The sequence below is a fragment of the Topomyia yanbarensis genome, chromosome 3 (genome assembly GCF_030247195.1).
Source record: "Topomyia yanbarensis strain Yona2022 chromosome 3, ASM3024719v1, whole genome shotgun sequence".
Taxonomy (NCBI): domain Eukaryota; kingdom Metazoa; phylum Arthropoda; class Insecta; order Diptera; family Culicidae; genus Topomyia; species Topomyia yanbarensis.
Window position 1 is genome coordinate 365635631 of NC_080672.1, and position 19448 is coordinate 365655078.

At 35.5% G+C, this 19448-nt stretch overlaps 2 protein-coding genes across 6 annotated transcripts in view; both read left to right on the plus strand.

Moving 5' to 3' along the window:
* Positions 1-19448, plus strand: part of LOC131693017 (uncharacterized) — a 546650-nt gene that overhangs the window by 476740 nt on the left and 50462 nt on the right. The window lies entirely within an intron of this gene.
* LOC131693021 (general odorant-binding protein 45-like) lies at positions 10990-12322 on the plus strand. Its single transcript, XM_058980484.1, has one exon. It carries the CDS (start codon positions 11134-11136, stop codon positions 12031-12033), a length of 900 nt encoding a protein of 299 aa, XP_058836467.1. The 5' UTR covers positions 10990-11133; the 3' UTR covers positions 12034-12322.

The window sequence follows — 19448 nt, forward strand, 5'->3', positions numbered from 1 at the left end:
GGACACGATTCACTCACTAAACTGAATCGGTTTGCCCATTTCAAGTCGTATAGTTGCCTCAATATTTTACTATCTTACTAATGCACAAGGATTTTGAATTTAACGCTCTCACTTGCAATTAGGGATGGGCCATTCGTTCGCGAACGGTTCAAGTGAACTGGTTCTTCGAAGAGAATGAGCGAACGGAAGTTCTTTTTAAAAGAACGGTAGTTCACAATTCTCTTCAAAGCGAATGAACTGAACCTGACCCAAAGCCGTTTGGCGAATTTCTCGGACCGATTTTTAGGTGAACGAATGAAAATGAACCGACTTGCCGTCCCACAAACCGCTCTCTGTGCTCTCCGAGAATGGAACCGGCGAAGAACGACTCATCACATTCTCTATTTCTCTAGTTATACATCATGAAGAAATCGCTACCCTTGATGAACTTGTTAAGCATACAGGGGTATAATAGTTTGGGCACCATCTGTTTGGTTCCTCTCCAAGAATCGAATGTTTTGAGAGACATTCGCTAGATACAAGTAAAATATCAGCTGAACGGAAGAACGGTTCATCTGAACTAGTTCTTTTTACAGAACTGTTCAGTCGGGAATGGTTCTGCGAAGTGAACTGTTTCGCCCATCTCTACTTGCAATTATAAGTTTTATGTTGCTCTGTAACACAAAACTCTTTTCTTAGGTTAACCTATTGAAAAATATCAGCACTACATTACGTAGGTGATTGAACTGGATGAAGGAGGCTTGCGTAAGTGTATGGTCTGATTTCTCCCTCAGACAATTTCCGCCACGTGATATTCGAAGTCGACAAACGGGTTTGCGGGCAGGAGCAACGCAATTTCATCAAACTTACTCATGGTGGCAAGACTTATGATTTTTGACATTGTACTTCATCTTGACGAGAGAGAAATTTTTTTTTCAAGGGTTCCCGTTTTAGAAATAATTTAAATAAACTGAGATTTTAAATCACATAAATGATGCATTTCTGTTAGTTCAGTATTAGTAAGTGATTTGATACAATGGACTTCTAATATCACAACACATAAAATTCTATAAAATTATTTTATTTCATTACCGGCGTGCTAAAATAATTGCGTGAACCCATCAAAACATAGGTCTTTCAGCCGATTGATCCTATTCCCAAACCAGTCAGCAGATTCGTGATGAGATTGCCAGGTGTTACCGTGGGAACCGTCACCGGTGATCCCGTCACCGACGGCACCGTCACTGGTAACGAAACTGGCAACGATAGCAGCAAAGAAGCTAACTGACCCGATGAAAGGGCTGAAATCGGTAATCCTCGTAGAATTTCTGTTATTTGCGACGAAGGTAATCCTTGCAGCAGCGAGGTCAATTGCGCTGGGGAAAGTAGCGACAGCGGGATTCCCTGCAGTAGGGTGATAATCTGTGCCGTCGAAAGGCCTTGCAGTATACCAGTCAGCAGATCCGGCGAGAGTGTGGACAGCGGTAACCCGTGCAGGATTGAAGTTATTTGAGACGTTGGTAGACCGGCCAGTAGAGCGCTCAATTGACCTGGGACGAGTGAAGTCAAGGGCAATCCTTGTAGAATGGCGATTATTTGCGATGTTGATAGGCCTTGCAGTAGACCGGTGATTTGAGCTGGCGATAGAAGGGACAGTATTCCCTGTAGCAGCCCTATGATATCCAACGTTGCTAGACTTTGAATGATGGCTCCCAGTTGGGCTGGCGAGATTAGTGATACTGGTAATCCCTGTAGTATTGCAATCAGTTGCGACGTAGGTAGTCCTTGAAGTAATGCGGCCAATTGGGTTGGAGAGAGTTGAGTTATCGGAAGTGCTTGTAAAACTGCAATTATTTGGGAAGGCGATAAGCCTTGCAACAAGCCGGTCAATGAACCTGGTGCAAGTTGACCCAATGGCAATCCTTGAAGAATGGTTGTAGTTTGTGATGGTTGTAAGCCTTGAAGTAGAGCGGATAATTGTCCAGGTGCAAGAATGGATAGTAATCCCTGGAGTACGGCTGTTATTTGGGATGTTGGTAAGCCTTGTAGTATTCCGGTGATTTGACTTGGTGCAAGCTGAGAGATTGGCAATCCCGTCAGTAAGGAAATAATTTGCGTCGGTAATAAACCTTGCAGTGAGCTGATCAACGAACTTGGCACGATTTGCGACAGTGGTAATCCCTGTAGTACGTTAGTTACCAAAGACGTTGCTGCCGGTATTATGGATAGTGCAGCGGCTGGTTGTTGGATATTAATTGAGGATATTACCGGTGGCGGTGTTATACCTGATGACACACCACCCAATGAAGTGGTTATAATATTAATCATATCCGATTTGGGACCGGAATTCTGCGGGAAGCACTCGTTCGTGATTCTAGCAGCCAGCGTACAATTATCAATACACTCGGACCTCAACCGATCGATACACTGCTGAGCTTCTCGTTTGAACACTTGCTCAGATGTGTCATATCCGCCGCACTGTACGTACATACGATCCAGATCCGGTCCTGCAACATCGTTATACAATCCTTCACGAGTGATCACGCAGCGAATCAGGCAGCGAGATTTCTGATTGAACATGAACTGAGAGCTGGCGTACAATGGCAACTCACTAGTATCAATCTGCAGGATTTTGGCACATTCAAGAATGATGTTCAATCGCACCAACTCCGGCAGGGGAGCCAGCTGTGGGGTTTGCACTGCAGGTCCGTAATTTTGGCGGAAACAATCATGCGATACGGAAGCTCGTTTGCAGACATCACAGGATGGGATTTGACTTAGTTTACATTTGAGGCAGTCGGTGGTGCGCTGTACGTTTCCACAGTCTCGACTCGAATAATGACGTGCCAGAGGTATCCCGATTACTCCAGTCGAATCGTTCCACGAACGTAGAACCAGCAGCTCACAACGATCTTGACAAGGTTCATCTAAGTAGTCCGGTTGGTTCAGGTACATCTTGCACTCTTTCTTAGCCTGGCGAAGACTTTTCAGTACTGCTTTGTGATTACTATCGGCGATGATGGTGACGAATAGCATCGCCAGTACACTAAGAAGCCACCACATGTTGCACTTTGGTAACCTTGTCAATATACTTTAGAGACACGCAGGTGGTATGACGAAAGAACATAACAAAAAGTACTCTTTTATACCACCGAGAAATCGAGCTTCTTTTTTATTTACTACAGGAAGCAGCGATACGTGCGCTGCAGCTCATCATCGCAGCCTAAATATTGTTTTTCATTTTTCTTCGGGGAAATAAGCAGCACCGGCTACCGACAAACGTGAACATTACGCGAGAATGTTTGTTTGCGTAAATATATGCAGGGTAAATGACCTATTTTTACCGTATTCCTACTATCAACCTGCCTATTTGGATACGTCACACTCAATTAAATTTGTATTGCACTCAAACACAAATATTTCATCATGTCTAGGCCATTTTAGTCATGGTCCAATCTCACCCCTATTGTATGGTGTTTTGATAGTGTTTCAAATAGGATCAACCCATAAAAACACTATCTACCTGATCCGCTAGATCCCATATACAAACCATATTTTGGTGTATTTATGGGTTTTTATGGTGTTTGGATGGTTGTGAAACTTGGCACAAACCAAAATTATGGTCTTTTTAGGGGTTGTATGGTGTCTGAGCCCATGAGAATATGCTTTGGTATACTGAAAATAGGCTCATTACCCCTTATCAAATGGAGTCCTCTCGTGGCTGAACGGAGCACAGTTCTGTGCAACATGAAATTTATTCAGAAGTAACCTACGAAGGGCCTATAACTTTCCATGAAGTGTATCTGAGATCTACCAGAAATCAGTAGCGACTGGCTCAAACAACACGTTCCCCATGTTGATCGGAGATTTGTGCCTTGCCGTGATTTGTCTTTTCATCGTTTCCTGATGGGCAGGATTGTGGAAGTGATAAGTTTAGAGGTAAGCAAAATAACGACACTGAAAACATAGATAATACGGAAGTATTCTTCACTGCTATGGGAATAAAGACACTTCTCGATGAGCGGATATATCAACACCTCCGAGGGCAGAGCCGGCGAAACACACGTGGGTAGTATGGGTAATACTACCCACTCGAAAATTTCCGAGGGGGGAATTACCCACTCGAAAGTTTGGAACAAAACGCATGCATCTGAAAATCCCGACATACAACAATTTCATATTTTTATACAGATGCAACCTTTGTCTGATTTTTGTATTACAATTTGAAGTTTTTGAAAATGTGGGATAACAATATTTTTTTTGAAATTTGAAATAATTTTTTATATCAATATTAAGGGGAATATATTTTGACACATCTACAACTTAAAACAAGGAATTTAGATCGATTTACAAAAAAAATATTTTTGCTTTTTTATCCAGACTAAAGGATGCAGTTAGTAATATTTTTATAAACTAAATATTCAATCGTATACCAGAAGTATTATTGGATTGAAAATTGAAACAAGTGGAAACACTATTGAGCTTTTCATACTGGCCTCCTTGGATCCGCTGGGAACCCGTTTGGGTTCAGATTCTCAGGTAGCTGCATCAATTAGCTATTCAAACAGGGCTGCCATGAATAATAATAATATCCAGTTGTTTTGAAGTCATGCTGCTTCTTTAGTTAAAAACTTTTCTCAGCGAATTTTTACAAACCTTGCAATGTTCCACGAAAATGTTAACTTGAAGAATACCTTTAGAAATATATGGTGTTATACACCCAGGTTTTCTTTACGCGGTTTTTTTGCACGGTTTTTTGCGCGGTTTTATTACGAGGTTTTTTTACGCGGATTTTCCAATTAACGCGGTTTTTTTTTCGCGGATTTTCCAATTACCGCGGGTTTTTGCAAAAATATTCTAAGTCCTTTTGAATGCAAAAGACTTCGACTTTTTTCTGAAAAAAATTTCCAAGTCCTTTTAAATGCAAAGAACTTAGAAGAATTTTGGCAGTTTTTATTTTGCGCGGATTTCGCCATAAACAAGGTTTTTGCAAAAAATATTCTAAGTCCTTTTGAATGCAGAAGATTTTCGGAAAGATGGAAGAGACGGGTCTGGAAGATTCCTTATGGTCCGCACCCCAACAATATGGGTATTTTCGGAATGGTCTTGAAGAGTAGGTTCCAGAAATTGGTTTTTGACGCCATTTTGAAATCAAAGATGGCGACTTCCGGTTTAGTAAAATTCGCTATAACTCAATCAATATGGGTATTTTCGGAATGGTCTTGAAGAGTAGGTTCCAGAAATTGGTTTTTGACGCCATTTTGAAATCAAAGATGGCGACTTCAGGTTTAGTGAAATTCGCTATAACCCAATCAATATGGGTATTTTCGGAATGGTCTTGAACAGTAGGTTCCAGAAATTGGTTTTTGGCGTAATTTTGAAATCAAAGATGGCGACTTCCGGTTTAGTAAAATTCGCTATAACTCAATCAATATGGGTATTTTCGGAATGGTCTTGAAGAGTAGGTTCCAGAAATTGGTTTTTGACGCCATTTTGAAATCAAAGATGGCGACTTCCGGTTTAGTAAAATTCGCTATAACCCAATCAATATGGGTATTTTCGGAATGGTCTTGAACAGTAGGTTCCAGAAATTGGTTTTTGGCGTAATTTTAAAATCAAAGATGGCGACTTCCGGTTTAGCGAAATTTGCTATAACCCATTCAATATGGGTGTTTTCGGAATAGACTTGAAGAGGAGGTGCCATAGAAGAGCCTCTCTTTGTTTACTTTCTCTTCCACGAATTACACGGTCACCTTTTTGATTTCCCGTCAACTGTATGCATAATAAGCTAGTAAAAATCTTGGTCTTTCGAAAGATACCGATAAATGTTTCAAAAGTGTTGTGGTATCACGGCAAAAATCAAAAGAAAAAGCGAAAAAAGAGAGCTCTCATTTGCCGGTTGGACCTAATGAAAAAAAGTCTTCAAATAAATCAAATGAATCAAATGAATCAAATGAATCAAATGAATCAAATGAATCAAATGAATCAAATGAATCAAATGAATCAAATGAATCAAATGAATCAAATGAATCAAATGAATCAAATGAATCAAATGAATCAAATGAATCAAATGAATCAAATGAATCAAATGAATCAAATGAATCAAATGGACTCAATGAATCAAATTAATCAAATTAATTCAATTTAATCAAATAATTAAAATAAATCTAATTAATCAAATAAATCAAATGAGCAAAATGAGTAAAAAATCGAATGAATTAAATGAATCAAATGAGACAAATGAATCAAATGAATTTTATTTATCCAGTGAAAGCAATGAATCAAATGAATGGAATGGATCAAACGAATAAAATTAATGGAATGAGTGTAATGAATAGAATGAATACAAAACAAACAAATCAAATTAACAAAACGAATAGAGTTGATAAAATGAATAAAAAGAAGAAAATTAGCAGAATGAAATAAATTGGTTAAAATGAAAAATTGAACGACGGTAAAAGGTTATAAATTAATTGAAAAAAATAAACTGTGTCAAATAAATAATTTAGATGAAATGAATAAAACTGAAAAAATAATCAGATTATTAAAGTGAAAAAACTGAATAAAATGTATGAACTAGAAAAAAATTATAGAATACATAGAATGAAAACATTGAATAAAATAAGTTAAATGAATGATATGAATAAAATGAATGAAAAGAATAATCTGACCAGAGTGAATTTAAACAATGAAGTGAATAAAATAGATAAAATGAACCCAAATGAACAAAATGAATAGAAGAATGATGAATTAAATAAATAATTAAAATGTAATTATCATATATATATATATATATATATATATATATATATATATATATATATATATATATATATATATATATATATATATATATATATATATATATATATATATATATATATATATATATATATATATATATATATATATATATATATATATATATATATATAGAATTAGTCAAATATTCAAAATGAATAAAATAAACAAGACGAATAAAATCATTGAAATGAAGAAAACTGAAAAAATTACTAGGATAATTTGGGGAGAGATGCCGCACTTTTCTTCAAATCGATCCTGCATCAAAGTAAACCATTAAATATTTGATAAAATCATTTTGTTCCAATTGCGACAAGTTTCTAAAATACTATGAAATGGTTTTTGTCACGAAAAAAAATTCATGAAATTTCCATGAATATTTTTAAAAAAAAAGGTCATTGCGGGAGAGATGCCGCACCATGGTCACAAACTGAAAAATGGTGTATAGTAGTATTTTTCGCTCCCGTTGATGTTTTTGTGATTAGGGTTCTTCAGCTGAGTTTCATGAGGTTTGATTACACCTATAAATCGGCCAGCATCTTCATTTTTCTTAAGGGAGTAATACCATTTCTAGAAACATTTTTTTATTCAACATTTTAAAAATATTTTTCTTTTGCAACCTTGTGTAACGGTTAACTTGGAGTAACCACTATTTATTTATATGTCTGTACGAGCGATATACATCTATGTGTTGGTAGGGGTTCCTAGAAAGCAGTGTTTGGCTGTTTCTCCCAACAATGAATTTATAAAACTTAGGTTTGTTCTTGAAAGATTCATTTTGAAAAAGTATCAATTCGTTGAAATTTTCAAGTAACTAATACTTAGATACATATCGCCAGTTTAAATATATAGATAAATAAACTCATACTCCTATATCGTCGCTGTTGTGCTATATTATGACAAACGCCATTTTGGGGTAAACGGAGTTAGAAATGCCACATTACTTGTCTAAAAAATCTCTACAAAGTGGCGTTTACAGAATTTTGACATTTTGCTTGGTTACTGAGATATAGCGAGAAACGTGCTGAGAAATTGTTAGTTTTATGCTTCCAATGACTGTGTCTGGGGATTGCCTCAAATTATCTTAGTGTATACGATGTTTTTATTGTAAAACTATCTGATAAAGACAATGGCATAATCATTTTCAAAACAAAAATACACGACTTGTGAGAAAACTGCAGTTTAAGTTTTAAACTGGAAATATAGCATATTTGGCAACACTGATAGTAAAAATAACTATTTTTCTAGATTCCCTGACTCATTTACTTCAAAATGCAGCTCACCGATTGTTTATAGACCAAATGAAGCCAAAGATATGAATAAAAGTTAATAATTTATGATTTTTTTTCCATGGAAAATTTTCCAGGCACGATTATGACACGCCATACAAATTTTATCATCAATATACACCTATTACACGTCTTAGCGCGACTTTCGTTTACTTTTATAGTAAAAACTCGCAATATAGTCAACTGATCTTCGTAATATTTGAGAGATTAATACAGAATAGATAGAAGCATCAATTGTCTTCTATGAATTGTTCCTACCATTTATAAGTTTCAAGATATACAATCTCAAACTTTAAAAATCGTTTTTCTTAAAATGTGCAAAATGGCGCTTGTCATAAGATAGCACAACAGCGACGATATGTCACTGTATTAGGTCCGTTAGTTTGTGGATATGCCTTATTAATAACCTATACCTGACGCAAATGATCATTTAATGACATTCCGAGATGAAAAAAATACATTTTAGCTACGTATCCTCCGCCATCGAGTGCGGCATCTCACCCGCAATTTTGATGCGGCATCTCTCCCAATTGTATGGCAGAGGAGATGCCGAACGACGACATTTTCCTCTGAAGCTGTGGATGACCGTGCTCATGATCAGAATGTCTTCTAAAAGGTCCCAGCTATTCAACCGATGCATGATTTACCAAAAAGAATCGAATAGTTTTAAAAATAACAAATTTTAATGTGGTACTGAAAAATTTTCAGCGCTTTGTGATGCAACTGGACGCACATAAACGTAAATAATATTGTCGTGAGTTAATAATAAGGATTGTTTCACATTTCCAGTGTTGTAATTGTACCCTATTTAGAATGAAATTAAAAACATTTTTAATAAAGTAAAATAATAAACTGGATTGTACGAATTTGAGAAAATAAGAAATTTATTAAATGTTTTTGAAAATCCCATTATTAGAAAAATGGCTACCGTAAAACGGGGTATCTTTGATCACTGGAGTAAGTTTGATCACATAAGACTTTTTTCAGTAATGTACGATAAGATGATTCTCTCTAACAAAATCATCGAAACAACATTCAAACCATATTCCAAACATGTTCAGCATCTATCGGCAACGATTATTTCGTCATTTAATGTATCTTTTATGAACACAAATTCAAATTGAAAATGATGCAACTTTTATGCATAGTTTCAATCTGTTCAAACAATTCCTTGAATATTAATGAAATAAATTAACTTCAACTAAACTGATCACTTTTTTAGAAACCGTAAAAATTTTATCCTATAATTCGTTTAAAAAATCCGAGATTTTGGTTGTTATGTAATTTTGACTACTTTCCCCAAAAGTTCGCTAAAAGTCGGCTATATCCTTCTAGGCAATTTTGGTTTTATACGAGACGACACAATGCCAGGCCATTGCCTACGGATATTCAATTTACACAACATTTCCAGCGTTATCTCTCATTTCGATACACATATTTTGCTAATCAATGTTACCCCAAAAACAACGAATGAAAATTTACAAGAAAGTAATTTTATTTTTATAGTAAAACAAAAGAAAATACCCAACAATTTGAACATTTTCAATCTATGGGTACCAGTACTTGTTTTAAAAATTCAAACAGTTACATCTACTTTAATTGAAGATAGTTATTCGAAAAACTTTTTAAAAATTGATCAATGTTCCCCCATTTTACAGTATCAAGATAAATTGGACTTGCGAGCATGTTTATCCATTTTTGCTTTGTTTTTGTTGATATTTTTGATAGTTGTCATAACAGCTATGTGAGGTGTGATTCAAAAGGACTTGTTCACTATTAGTAACTAAACTGTATTAGTTTGGAGCTAGTGTCAATTCGGCACTAGCTTAGCCACTAATATTGTGCCGGATTCTGATGAGAAATGCAAATTCCTTACCTAGTTCAAATCAGAAAAATTATTTAGAAAACATGGTTTGTAACAAAACTTTTAGGGGTGCTCATCTTACTCGGGGTGATCATCTTCGGCGCATGTTCCCTACCCTAGTAACAAATGACACTCTTGAAGCCCTTCTTAAAACTTAGAATGCACTTGTAGTGTGCTATAAAACCAGAATTGTTTCTTGGGTACACACTTAGTTAAGCTCAATTTCTCGCACAGCAGAGTAATCAGTAAATGTTTATAGCGATATCTCGGAAAAATTTCATTTGTTTGATTTTCACCGAAAGATTTCCCGAGACTCAGCCAACAATTATAGCTTTAACTGAGATCTCGGCTAAAAATGGTTTTGCAGAGCGTTCGGCTGTTCATATCTCGGCAAAACATGCAACAAATGCTGGGATTCGGCGGAAAAAATTATAGGTATATCACAGCTATTTTTCACAATTTATCTATCTTTTTGTGATAGACTAAACAGGTAAAATATCTTGCTTTCGTATTACATTTTTTACCTTTTCAAAAAACATTTGGCCACGATTCTGGATATTCTATTTATCCTTAATATAAATTATTAAGATGCTAATCAATAACCATTTCACGAAATTCTCAAATATTGATTGAACGGAAGACTGCAGCCATGATGCTATTCCGTTGATTTTGAAAATCATGGTTGGGGACATTAGCGAAAGCTGCTTATAATCACACTCTGCTGTCGGTTATTAGACGAGAGGCGTGTGAATGACTTGCTGTGGACGAGTAAAACAACATCATACGCTGGTTGATGTTATTGTTTACAAACCGGTGTTACGCCTCATTCGTAGTAAGCACAACTGTGATGGATGCCAATAAAAACCACAACATTTCCCCTGGTGTGCTCTAGTTTCAGTCACGCTGGTGCAATTTAAGTCGAACATCAATCACATGCACATGCCTTTCAGCTGTGTTCTACAAAAATATGACCAAATTAAGGTGAATTGTTTTGAAAGCATACTTGTAATTTTTGGAACTTGCGGTTTTTTTCTACATCTGCGCAGAAAAAAATCACGCAACTTTGTTGTTAAAATAAAATAAGCAACACGGAATCTTTCATTACGGGTCATTAGAACGGTATAAAAAAACGTTACACAACGAAAACACCTCAATTCGTGCCAGTGCCTCAGAAGCGACGAACAACAGTTCCACGCCAAAATGAACCGATTATCAACCATATTTACCATAGTTCTATTGGTAGCTACCACCGCCAACGGGAACCACAAAGTAGTGTTGAAAAGTCTGAGTCAAGCTCAAAATGAATGCACACAGTATCTCTCCCAACCGAGCTACCAGCAGGACTTTTGTCACAATCGCTGCACACTGCGCGTTCTTCGAGCCTGGAACGATTCGACTGGTATCATTGGACTACCACTGGCACGCCACTACCACTACAGCAAACAAGACTACAGCAGCATTTACAATCGCACAAGTAGCTGTCTAGAGTGCAGGCTACGTGATATTCCCACGTGTGAAGTGTGCAAACGGGCTTCCGTATCATTGGACTGCTTCCGTCAGAACTACGGGAGCGCCCTTGAAACACCGCAGCTTGTTCCGCTGCCTAAGCTGCTCCAAATAAGCACCATACTCGAATGTGCCAGCATCCTGCAGATTGCGCCCCACGAGCTTCCAGTGTACGCCAGCACCCAGTTCCAGTTCAATCAGCAAGCTCGCTGTCTGATCCGGTGTATTATCACCCGTCAGGGTCTATACGATGACGCCCGTGGACCCAACCTGGACCGGATGTACGTACAGTGTGGCGGCTATGACACCCCCGAAGAGCTGTTTAAACGGGACGCTCAACGGTGCGTCGACCGGTTGAGGGCCGAGTGTTTGGATAACTGCACGCTGGCCGCACGAATCGCGAAGGAGTGTTTCCCACAGAACTCGGGCCCAGTGGCAGCGGCAACGACTCTCCTAGGGTCAGTCGCACAAGCCGTATCTTCGCCGGGAGTGGCTTCTATTTTCGCGGGACCAAGCTATGTGCATATTCCGAAAACGGGCGGGATTCCGCTGCATCCTTTAGTGGATGTTTCGTTAACCATTGAGGCGGATTAGGTTACCAATTTTTAACTTAGGGTGCGAGTTGGAAGGAAAACTAAATTAGCTGTGTACATACTAGAATATATTTAATATAGACATTTATTTATTACTCATGACTTGTTTTCACTTCCCGGCCAAGAATTTGGGAAAAAATTCAGTAACAATACGGTTCTGAAGCAGTCACTTTTTGTCTTGTCTATTAAGACGAGGTATAGAAACCGCCCAAACTTCGACAATTTATCCCGATACCCCCGGTAGTTAAGTCCGTGTTCAACTTGTCTCCCGTAACGTCCTTTTTTCTAAGGCACATGGACTTAATTCATTCGTTGAATGCGCAATGTTCTTTTGAGAAGAAACACATCTCAAAATAATTGTCACAACTACGAGATAATTTTCACCAAATTGAAAAAAAAATAATTTGTGTATTTAAGCTTCATTGTTTACGATTCGCTCATTGTATTTGTAAGTGGTCCATGTTACTTGACATATGCCATACGTTCAGCTTAAAGCGCTCCACAGTGATACCATTCAGAACAAAAGTTAGCCAAAATCTTTAAAACTTTCCAATCACGAAACTAGGATATTTTTAGTACCCTCGATTCCATTTCGGCATATATGATTTCAAAAAAAATGGTTTTGGATTGATAAGGGTGGTCCTAACACACACAGATGAAGTTTTCTAACAACATGGAAAACGTCAATTGTTGGCTTTAGTGTCGCAATGTGGTTATTTAAAACCAATAAATTTCAGACATATTTGCAGGCATATGGTGATACTTAAACACATTTTTTGTATTGCTTTAGTAATTATATAAGTTTATTTTGCAATAAACTGTAATGGAAATTAGTAAGTATTGTACTTCCTGTACACACTTAGAAAAAATAGTGTAAATTTACGTCTCCTGAACCTGACAAATACGAGCGTCAAAAATTACTTAATTGATTAGTTTCAAAAACAATTCCATATTAACTTTTCAAAAGAGTTAATAAGATTTGTAAACAAGCTTTTGTTTTGCTGATTTCTCTAAGTTGGCTATAATTTCAACGCAGAAAACATGTGGAACAAAGGGTGAAGATGTTGACTACCGTTTATTTTCAATGAAATTCCACTCAGCAGCGAAATAATGAGCAAAACAAGTTGGTTTACAAAAATCTCATCATTTTGAAGAATTGATTTTGAATTATAAAGGGCGAACACGAAATTATTGCGACACCGAAAATGTCATGCCAATTTTCTTATAATGTTTAAAATCAAACCAAAATTTTACGGTAGTTTTATACATATATTTACTTCAAAAATCAAAGGAAAAGTTAATCGGTGGAGCCTTGAGTGTAAAATTGAACGCATTTTCGCTTGATGCCCTCCATCAAAGTCTTTACAGTGTCATCCGGTACCAGTTTCTTAGTTTTTTTTCTCCATTTTTTTAACATGTCCGTCTCGTCTTTGACTGTCTTCTTGCTCTTCCGAAGTTCTCGCTTCATCATTGCCCAGTACTGCTCCACCGGGCGCAGCTCCGGACAGTTTTGCGGACTCATGTCCTTTGGAACAAAATGGACAGAACTGGCCTCATACCACTCCAGGACACTTTTAGAATAGTGGCATGATGCCAAATCAGGCCAAAATAGCGGAGCTTCGTCGTGTTGCTACAAGAACGGCAAAAGGCGCTTCTCGAGGCACTCAGATTTGTAGATCTCGCCATTTACTGTGCCCTTTGTCACGAAAGGCTCACTCCTCAGTCCGCGAGAGCAGATGGCCTGCCAAATGAGACATATGGAGGCGAACTTCGACATTTTCTTCTTCTTAAATTTGTCGTCCACATAGAACTTGCTCTTGCCGGTGAAAAACTCCAACCCCGGAATTTGCTTAAAATCGGCTTTTATATACGTTTCGTCGTCCATCACACAGCAGCCATATTTTGTCAGCATCTTCTCGTAGAGCTTCCATGCCCGAGTTTTAGCCGTCGATTGTTGCCGCTCATCGCGGTTTGGGAAGCTCTGTACCTTGTATGTATGTAGTCCAGCTCTCTTCTTTGCATTCTGGACGTAGCTCTGCGACATGCCGATCTTTTTAGCCAAATCACGGCTTGAGACGTTGGGATTTGCTTTAATCATCCGCTTCACCTTTCCCTCCGTCTTTTTGTTCTCCGGTCCCGGTTTTCTTCCAGCTCCTTTGCCGTGGTCCAACATCAACCGCTCCTGGAACCGCTTCAACACTCTGGAGACGGTTGAATGGTGAATGTTCAACATTTTTCCCAACTGCCGGTGCGACAGGTCAGGAAATTCCAGGTGTTTGGAAAGAATTTGTTCTCTCGGTTCGCGTTGGTTCACCTCCATTTTCGTTGAATCGAAAAACACGACTTCGAGTTTGACAGCATGTAAACAATACACATCAATGACAAAGTGTGCAAAATTTGGTTGATTTTTACCCAATGGTAAAAAAGTTTGTTTTATATTAAGTGAATTAGGGTGGTCCTTGTGGTTAGGGTGTTCAAAGTATCAACTTCTTAGATAGGTAAAATTCAGCTACATAATGCTCTACAAAGTTATAAATCAATCAAATTGAAGCAACTTTTGTGAAGAAACTATGTGGCTATCTCTAATGGTTCATGTGCTATGATTTTTGCAATATTTAAGGTAGGGTGGTTTTTGAAAAATTGGTTTTCTATTAATATCTTTTTATGTGTTAATTTCTTGCAAATACTTTGTTCTAGAGGTTTTTAGAACTTTTGTAAATAAACATTTTTTCCGAAGCAATGAAGTTTCTATCTCTTTTGTTTGCATAGTTATAAGCGATTTTCAAAGCAAAAATGGGTTTTTTCAAAGCTATATCTTCCAACATTGCAAATGAATTTTCAATCTTTTAATTTCATTTGAAAGGTCAGAACTTTTCTAGTTTTTGGTAAAAAAAACTGCGGGAGCGTTATTTCTGTAAAAAAAAAATTTAAAGATGGTGTATTTTTCAACAAAAATCATACTGTTAGACTGTTTTATTTTCAAAAAGTGTCACATATTCAATAGATTTTCTGTGGCTTTTGGCATTATCACACACATTGACTATTTCTCAGTTGATTTTACCATAACAGATTGAGCGATGAAAACGTAACCCCTTAATATCACTATTTCTCATTTTTCACTTCATACATTGATTTATAGTAAATACTTTGTTTGAAGCACTTTTAGAACTTTGCATGGCGAAGATTTTTGCTGAAGTAACAAAGTTATTATCCCATCTATTTGAAAAGTTATGAACGATTTTTGTTAAAAAATACACCATTTTTCAAAAATTATTTTTTTTTACAGACATAACGCTCCTGCAGTTTTTTCACCAAAAAGTAGACAAGTTCCGATCTCTCAAATGAAATTAAAAGATTGAAAATTCATTTGCAATGTTGGAAGATATAGCTTTGAAAAAACCCATTTTTGTTTTGAAAATCGCTTGAACTATGCAAACAAAAGAGATAGAAACTTCATTGCTTCGGAAAAAATGTGGATTTACAAAGGTTCTTAAAACCTCTAGAACAAAGTATCTCGCTAATACACTCATTAACACATAAAAATATATTATTAGAAAACCAATTTTTCAAGAACCACCCTACCTTAAATATTGCAAAAGTCATAACACATGAACCATTAGAGATAGCCACATAGTTTCTTGGCAAAAGTTGCTTCAATTTAATTGATTTATAACTTTGTAGAAAATTATGTAGCAAAATTTCACATATCTAAGAATTTGATACTTTGAACACCCTAACCAAAAGGACCACCCTAATTCAACTAATATAAAAAATTTGGCAAGAAAGTTCTAAGAAAATTTTCCGAAGATACTATACTATATCTATAACCAACGGTTTAGGCGCAAACAGTTTTGTCTTCCTAAATACAGCTTTGGGACCATAGTGCACTGTGCGCTCGTGAACTGTTTCACTATTTAATTTTCCTGCTTATGAGGAATTCCATGAAGATCCGTCCGAAATTTATTTAAAATCGTGACCGACACCCTTAGATTATTTCGAAACTTTACACGTTTGATCGGCATGGAAGACTGAACATTTTCCACAATCAGTAAGATTATTTTGACTCAAGTGTAATTTTGTAAAAGGGCGTAAACATTTCTACGTGCATTAATTTCAATATTTTTTTGTTCAATTAATGTGTTTTATACAGAAAAACTTACTGAGAACAAGTTTTAGGGAATGAATATGTATGTACGAAAAAATATACACTGAAAAAAATGTTGTCATTTTTCACAAAAACAAAAATTTGTGTTAAAAATTTAAATTGCAAAAAACCTATTTTTTCAATTTTTTTATGTTTTTTCAACAAAAATATAAAGGGAAAAGAAACATTTTGAATGGAGAACTTATCGGTAAAAAAGTTTTTCTAACAATAACTTTACACACAATACATTACTTTATACATGTTTTTAAATTTCATACTAATTGACAGACAAAACTGTAATTTTATTACAGAATATAATTCTTAGTCTTATATTAAATCAAAATGCATTTAACAAAAATCTTGCAAAATGCGATAGTTTTCGAGATATTTGGAATTTTGTTCCAGCGAAACAGTTAATTCGTATGATTATGCCATTTTTAAAAGTTATTCGCGTTACCCTATCATAAAATGTCAAAAATCTAACGTATATCGTTTTAAAGACGTGAAAGAAACTTTTTCAATGTATTTGGATCATGGAGAAGCTTTCAATAAAGAAGTTTTCCTAACAACAACTTTTGACATATTTTTATAATTCATACTATTTGCAGTCAAAAATACATTTTTTTTAATATGATTCAAAACGCTATTTTAAACCAAAATGCTCATACAAAAATTTTCTGAAATGTGGTAATTCTCGAGATATTTCAAATTTTGTTTTAACGACACAATACTTTTGTTTAATTATGACCTTTACAGAAGTTATTCGCGTTTCTCCATTAACAATAATAAATTTTTCGAAAGGCTCATAACATTTCCTGTAACTTTCTCTTTGACATCAAGGTGATATTGTTGACCATTTGAAAGCTATAAGAAAACTATCAAAATACTATTCAACCATAGGGTCATACCCAAGTAACCATAAGCATTAAGCCATTGCACTATATTGGCTATACATTTGCACTATATATGCGCTATATGCGTATGTAAAGCTGATATAACGCGTACATGCTTCAAGGATCTTTAAAGCATGTAAGCATCACAAGTGCATTTAATGCCATTATAGAGCAAATAAAAAGCTGATATAATGCTATTGTAATGCTCCCGTAACTGTAATGCTCTTCTTGAAGATTATATTCGGCATATTTCATTTCAACCGAACATATGCAATATAGTCCAGGGAGCAAACGCAGCGCACTTACCGTGAAGGACGAGGTAAGGTACCTCAGTTCGAGACTTACTAAAGGTAATTTTCGAAAAATATTCATATCATGTCAGAACGAAAACCCATTAAGGATATTCATTACAATTCATTAGAAGAGAGTCAATCACGGTTTTAAACAGAACATTTTGTTTTAATTTTTTTCCTTTTTGCTCATCATACCGAAAGGAAACATAAGAAATGGTTTTAAAACCATGGCGGACAATGACAGCCAGCAGAAGCTTTTTAATAGCATTAGTAGTGCCAATATAAGGCTTTCAAATTTGACATTTATGTACTGGTGCTATATAATAGCATTAGTACTGCAGATACGAGCTCTCAATCTCTGCAAAGTAATAGCACTATATTTCGCCTTTTCTGGCATAATACCAGCATTATATCAGTATTTAGGGCTTCACAGCTCTAAAGCGCTGCTTTATATGTGGATCTAAAACAGATATTAGGCTACGTTATAATGCTTACTGGTTACTTGGGTAGTTCGATCATATTTTGGTTGTTTTCATGTAGCTTTCAAATGGGTTATAATATCGCCTTGATATCAAAAGAGAAGTTACAGAAAATGTTATGAACGTTTTGAAAAACCTATTGCTGTTGATGGAGAAACGCGAATAACTTCTGAAAAGGTCGTAGTAAAAGAAAAGAATTGAATTCAAAATATCTCGAGAATCACTACATTTAAAATTTTGATTTAAAATCGAGTTCAGAATCACATTCAAAAATTAAATTGTGCTTTTGACTGCAAATAGCATGAATTATGAAAATATGTCAAAAGTTGTTTTTAAGAAAACTTTTTTATAGGAAGCTTCTCCATGATCCAAATACACTGAAATTTACGTCTTTAAAACGATGCAAAGTAGATTTTTGACATTATATGATGGGGTACCGCGAATAACTTTTAATGAGGGCATAATCACACGAATTAACTGTTTGGCTGGAATAAAATTCCAAATATCTCGAGAACTATCGCATTTTGGAAGATTTTTGTTAAATGCACTTTGATTTAAAATGATACTTAGAATTATATTCAGTAATAAAATTGCGTTTTGTATGTCAATTAGTATGAAATTTTAAAACATGTATAAAGTTATTGTTAGAAAAACTTTTTACCGATAAGTTCTCCATCATACAATTATATTCAAAATGTTTCTTTTCTCTTTAGGATTTTGTTGACAAAATACAAAAAAAAAATAAAAAATTTTTTTTTTTGCAATTTAAATTTTTAACACAAAATTTTGTTTTTGTGATTTTTTTTCGGTGTATATTTTGTTCGTACATAAATATTCATTCTCTGAAATTCGTTCTCAGAAAGTTTTGATGTATAAAATACAGAATTCGAACAAAAAAAATTGAAATTAATGCAGGTAGAAATGTTTACCCCCTTTTGAAAAATTGCTCTTGTACCAAATTATTGCAATTAATCAAGAAAATCATGGAGATTCATAAACCGAACACAACTTCAAAGTTTCGTTCGAATCGACGATGGTCATATTTTCTGGTCGGCTGGTTTCTCATGGAATCCCTCTTATGTGGTTGATCGATCAACTAACGGCAATCAGTTTCAAAAATAGCCCAAAACTATTACACTGGTTTTCTAATTGACGATTTCGCGCCAACTCGAACAAATGTTGGCAGCAGCCTCTCAGATTTTAATGAAACTTTCTGTACATGAAGACTTTGCCACAAAAAGCATGCATACTTTGTTTTTCCAAAAATGATCTAGACTGTCTTTTAAAAAGGGCTAACTTTTTTTTACCATTTTTTTTAAATGGCTATAGTCTAAAAATGACAAATCCTACAAAAAATATTGTAGGAGTGATTTTCACAAAATTAGTCAAATTTTCGAATAAAAATATTGAAAAAATTCTTCATTGATTTTTAAAATTTAAAGTCGATTTACAAAAAAACAATTTTGATTTGGATGAAATTTTGTTGTAAGATAGATAAGTATGTTCCCTACCTACCGTCAAAAGTTGGGCACTTTCAAGGAAAACTGATTTTTTTTTTCAGTGTATTTTTATCGAAAATTTGACTAATTTTGTGAAAATCACTCCTA

Coding starts and splice junctions, on each gene's coding strand:
- LOC131693021 (XM_058980484.1), top strand. CDS start 11,134: ATGAACCGATTATCAACCATATTTACCATAGTTCTATTGGTAGCTACC.